The sequence below is a fragment of the Kryptolebias marmoratus genome, linkage group LG15, assembly GCF_001649575.2.
Source record: "Kryptolebias marmoratus isolate JLee-2015 linkage group LG15, ASM164957v2, whole genome shotgun sequence".
Lineage (NCBI taxonomy): Eukaryota > Metazoa > Chordata > Actinopteri > Cyprinodontiformes > Rivulidae > Kryptolebias > Kryptolebias marmoratus.
In genome coordinates this window covers 456816-462297 of record NC_051444.1, presented here as the reverse complement: position 1 = coordinate 462297, position 5482 = coordinate 456816, and the positions used below count along the sequence as shown (strand labels likewise).

The following is a 5482-nucleotide window of genomic DNA, read 5'->3' as shown; positions in this document are numbered from 1 at the left end:
ACGTCATCGCCATGGCGAGGGAGCAGGAGATCCCGTTCGTCTTCGCTCTGGGCAGAAAGGCGTTGGGGCGCTGCGTCAACAAGCTGGTTCCTGTCAGCGTCGTTGGCATTTTCAACTATTCTGGAGCCGAGGTGAGGCAGCTGCCCTGCTTCCACTTCCACAGGAAGTGACCGTTTGGGTGTTACCGCCATGATTGACCGTCCGCTCCTCCTTCAGAGTCTCTTCAACCGGTTGGTGTCTCTGACGGAAGAGGCCAGGAAGGCCTACAAAGACATGGTGTCCACGCTGGAGCAGGAGCAGGCAGAAGAAGCTCTGAAAAACGACAAGAAGGTCCCCCATCACATGGGTCATTCCAGGAACCACTCTGCTGCTTCGGCTATCTCCTTCTGCTCCATCTTCTCTGAGCCCATCTCAGAGGTCAATGAGAAGGAGTACGGTAAGGTTTCCACAAACCCCTTCGGCTCGTTCAGCTGATGGCTGCTGGGACTTTTAGACTTTTTAAAATATTTAAATTTATTTACAGATATTTCCCTCGAACTTCAGAAATCAGCCTCTGATTCTGTCTTCTTAGCCTACAGTTAGCTTTTAGCTACCTTTAGCTTCTTCCGCAGGTCTTTGGCTGTTATCTGTATTTTTCCAGGCGGTGTATTTCAGTTTGATGAGCTCCGGAGTCGGTTGTAAGGCAGATTTTGACGTCATGTTGGGTTAGGGTTAGGGATTTCTTCTTTAATTTAATGGATGATTTTATCCTGCGGCGCTGGGAGGGAGCACTCCATCAGTTTGTTTTATAAATGTTCAGGTTTTATAAATGTTGATGTTTTATATAAATGATGATGTTTTATATAAATGTTGATATTTTCCCTTCAGAGACAAACTGGAGGAACATGATGGAAGCTTCAGACGCTCCCGATCCTGCAGAGACAGAACCCAGTCGTCCTGCACCTCCTACAGCCGCTCACAGAGAGCCCGAGTCCCCCGCAGCCGCCGCCAACCCCGTCCCACCCAGTCCCACCACCCCCCAGACCAGAACCGGGCCAGCTGGACCAGCTGGGCCAACTGGACCAACCGGGCCAACCGGGCCAACCGGGCCTCCCGGTCCCGGGGACAGAGACGAGGTCCGAGCCGACGACCGCCTGGAGCTGGCCTCTCAGAGCACAGAGACCGGGTCCCTGGATGGGAGCTGCAGAGGCCCGCTGACCTCCTCCATCACCTCCACCACCTCCACTCTGGTCCCCGGGATGCTGGAGGAGGCGGAGGAGGAGGAGGAGGAGGAGGAAGACTACACTCCTGAACCCATCTCTGTGGAGGTACCGACTCTCAGCAGCCGCATCGACTCCTGGGTGTCCAAGACCCTGGAGAACCTCCACCTGGGAAAAACCCAGGAGAGTACCGAGGACGAGGACGAGGAGGACGAAGAGGACAGGGGGCAGAGTGAGGAGGACGAGGAGGAGGAGCTGGATTCAGCAGACGTCACGGAGACGAGGACAGAGGACGAAGACGTGGAAACCAAGAAGGTGACGGGATGAAGACGAGCGGCGGTTTAACTCCTGACATCAGGTGTCTTCTCAGGTATCTGACCAACCGACCAACGCGCGCACGCACACACACACCCACACACACACGTGCACACACTCACAGACACACACACACACGTGCACACACTCACACCGACACACTCACAGAAACACACACACACACACACACACACACACACTGCAGACAGACTCACCTGCAGAGCTGCAGAACAAACTACTTCCAACTATCTGAGGGACAGAAACCAACTGATCCAAACACTCAAACCAGAACCAGAAGCTCCAACCAGACTCTTTGACCCAGAACCCACAGACAGACCTGCAGAACCTGCAGAACCTGCACCACTTGAATCCAGAGGAGAAGCTCTGAAGCTGAACTGTTCTGGTTTGGGTCTGAAGGTTTCCAGCTGTCAGTAGTTCTGTTTACTCTGCTGTCTGCTGGCTTCGTTTGTTTGTTTGTTTGTTTGTTGTTTGTTGTTTATGTTGTTTACCTGTTCACCCCGACAGGAAGACGTTTGTATTTCTGAACGCTCTCTGGTCGTGTCCGGGTTCTTCTGGGAACCAGAACCACTCCAACCATCGGTTTTCAGAGTGTTTTTAACGTTAAATAATGATGTAATTTCTTAACGAGCGGTGTGAATATAACCTGTCCCGTTGGTTCTGTTGGTTCTCTTGGTTCTGGTAGAACTTTAATAGTTTCACATGTTGATCATGTTTGTCTGAAACTTTTTCAACTAAATCAGAAAACTCGTGCTCGTTATTTGTTCTCTCTGGTGTTTTTATGAGGCTTAAAGTAACTTTTCTTTTCTTCTCTTTAGTTTTTTGGGTAAAGAAACCAGAACCTGGATTAGAACTAAAGTTCTGTTTGGTTCCAACAGTAACGGGCCGGTTCTGCTCCTCTAATGACTTCTTACTGGTGTTTGTGACGTAAAAACGTTTCCGTTGTTGTTAATAAAGTTATTTATAAGCCCCTCCCTCTGACACCTGACCCCCAGGTGTGAGTCCTGCAGATAAAACCGTTCCAGTAATCCTGAGGTTCTCCCAGGAACAGTGTTTGATGGAGAGTCTGAGACGATTCTCGGGTACTACAGTACTACACATTATACTGTAGTACCTGTACGTCAGGTACTACAGTACTACGCGTTATACTGTAGTACCTGTACGTCAGGTACTACAGTACTACGCGTTATACTGTAGTACCTGTACGTCAGGTACTACAGTACTACGCATTATACTGTAGTACCTGTACTTCAGGTACTACAGTACTACGCATTATACTGTAGTATCTGTTGATCTGCAGCTCAGTACTTCTGTCTGCACAGAAAGTATTTCTGCTTTAATTAAAGGTACGTGTGTGTGATTCGGTGTGTGTGGATGTGCGAGTGTGTTAGCTTCCATCAAAGTGTTGAGCAGCAGTCTGTTGTGTGTCTGCGTTGCACTGTGTAAATACAGTTTGTGTATCTAATGTGAACAAAGGAAGGAGAAACCCGGTTTAATGAAGACTTTATTTTATTTTAAATGTTTTTGTCTTTCTGTGGATCTTTAACTCTTCGACTGCCGGTCTGAGGCTGTTTATTCACCGCTTCTATGAACTGATGATTAAAATCATTAAAATGTTGTTTAAGGAAACCCGTTTGGACTCTTTTCCTTCAGAACAGGAAGCGTTCCTCTGAGGGCTGATCTCTGATCAGGTCAAATAATTCAAACTGAACAATTTCCTGTCTGCAGTTTATTGTGAAGTTTCTGTTGTTTTACAGCAAAATGTTTCAAAATAAAAGTCAAATCTGTTTTTAATTTAAAGCCAAAAAGATGGAAAACTTTGAAAAACTAAATGTTCTGAATTATGTTTAAATAACTTTTGGAAAACTTTATTTTTTCCTCTTTTAGCCGCTTGAGAGTCACTAAATTTTTAAATGTTTATAAATTTTACTCACAACTTTCAGAAACAGGGTTGTATCTAAAATATTTGACCCAAATAATTAAAAAATAAAAATAAATAATTAGACTGAAAAGTACAAACACAGGTTGTAGTTTCAGAGAATGGCCACTAGGTGGAGACAAAGTTCTGCCTCGGTTCCAGTCATGAAATAAAGTTTTTAACAAAATTTACATTTTAACCAATAAAAATAAGTTTGGAGCTTAGAGCTGAAATTGGTTTAAATTTTGTTTCTAATTAAAAGGACTGATGAAGAATCTGACCTGCTGCTCAGTTTCTGCAGCAGGTCGGAGCGTTTTATTCCTGAGCTGCAGGAAACAAACAGAAGAAGAAGAAACCCACAGAAAATAAAATGTTTTTTATTCAACCAGGACGTTTGTTCCCTTCCTGCAGAGGACAGAACTTAAAGGGACGTTCTGAACTTTTCTGCAGCCGGTCGGGTCTGATGAGGTTCCTCTGAGTCCAACGAGAGACGAGAACGTCCATAACTGTCCTCCACTTCAGTCAGCAGCTTCAGCAGCGATGACGGGTTGTACGGGAAGAGTTTCTTCATCTGCAGCCGGAGCACCACCTGCCGGAGCTCCAACAGGCAGAGGACGGCTCTGTCCAACGTCTCAGACGGGCTGAGGACAGTTCTGTCCAACGTCTCAGACGGGCTGAGGACAGTTCTGTCCAACGTCCCCGACGGGCTCAGGACAGCTTTGTCCAACGTCCCCGACGGGCTGAGGACGGCTCTGTCCAACGTCTCAGACGGGCAGAGGACAGCTCTGTCCATCGTCTCACTGCCCGCCTGTCTCAGAAGAGGACGCTCACCTGGACCGGTCCGTTCGTCTTGTACCGACAGCAGAGAAGAACTCTGGGGTTTTCTGAGGCTCGGTTCTGCAGACGTTGGCTGGTTCTGTCTCTTAGGTTCTACTGGAGTTCCTTCACCCACAGAAGAGTCCTCAGCAGGTTCTGGACCGGACTCATCAGAACTGTCGTAGTCTACGAGGCGAGGTCCAGAACTCGACCCTTCTCCTGGGCGGAGGACATGTTCTGATCCACCGTTGGACAGTTGATCCCGAGGCTCGGTTCCGGATCCACACGCAGCAGTAAAACCCGTCCAGGAGCCTCTGAGGTACTTCAGGTAGCGGACGAAGTACTCCAGGAAGCAGGTCTCCGAGGAGATGAGGAAGTCCAGCAGGACGCTGTGGTCGAACGAGAAGCTCTGAAGCAGAAGCAGAAAGTGGCAGTGAGGGTTGAACCCGGAGCCACAGGCCCGCTCCAACAGAACCCCATCATCCCCATCCGGACCCAAGCGGCGTCTGGAAGAACAGAACAAACAGAACGTCCTGTCTGAAGGACACCTTCTCACACCGCAGGTCCAGATGGAGACAAAAAACCGGCTCCTCAGCAAAAACTAAATAAAATTCATAAAGAAATGTTTCAAACCTGAGAGCAGCTGAGGTTACCTACAGGAACAGGGGGACGGGGCCAATAACAAATAAGACCTCCATCTTTTCTTTGTTCTACCTGGAACTAAGGAATAAGGACAGACAGGTCCTGGCCGCCTCCATCAGATCATCGTCCTGTTCCTCAAACAGCAGACGGACCCAGCAGCAGAGGTGGTCCACTCTCAGAGACCCGCTGAACCGGCTCAGGAAGTCCCACAGCCTGTGGACATACCCACAGACCTCAGAGACACTGTCCTCTCCTGCACAGAGGACACAGAGGAAGATCATCTGAGAGGGAACAACCAATCCGGTGGTAAGGCTGCGATAAGCTCCTCCCTCTGTTTAACTCTCCGCTCAGCTGATGATGAGCAGACTGATGATCCGACAACACCAGGCTGGACGGTGTCCCTGCAGGACGTCTCTGCAGGACATCTCAGAACAGTTTGAGACTCCGTGCACACAGTGACACAAACAAACAAACAAACAGGAAGTAAACAACCGTCTCAAACAGAAGTGAAATTATCTGAACTGCATGAAAAGAGTTGAGTCGTTATAATCAGCCTGAATCTCCAACCTGAGAT

General features: G+C 48.3%; 2 protein-coding genes across 4 annotated transcripts in view; one reads left to right on the top strand and one right to left on the bottom strand.

Moving 5' to 3' along the window:
* secisbp2l (SECIS binding protein 2-like) overlaps positions 1-1721 on the top strand; it is a gene marked incomplete in the record, with an annotated part of 13854 nt that extends 12133 nt beyond the window's left edge. The window contains 3 exon segments of the mRNA XM_037979999.1: positions 1-131; positions 217-436; positions 868-1721. Of these exon segments, the coding sequence (XP_037835927.1) occupies positions 1-131; positions 217-436; positions 868-1526 (1010 nt within the window).
* A 2090-nt stretch (positions 1722-3811) lies between these two features.
* Positions 3812-5482, bottom strand: part of lins1 (lines homolog 1) — a 5244-nt gene continuing 3573 nt past the window's right edge. For all 3 annotated transcript variants that reach the window (XM_037980002.1, XM_037980001.1, XM_037980000.1), the window contains 2 exons: positions 4981-5161; positions 3812-4772 (listed from right to left, as the gene is read on the bottom strand). In XM_037980002.1, coding sequence (XP_037835930.1) covers positions 3872-4772; positions 4981-5161 — 1082 coding nt within the window. In that variant the 3' untranslated portion in view covers positions 3812-3871. The remainder of the gene's footprint in view (positions 4773-4980; positions 5162-5482) is intronic.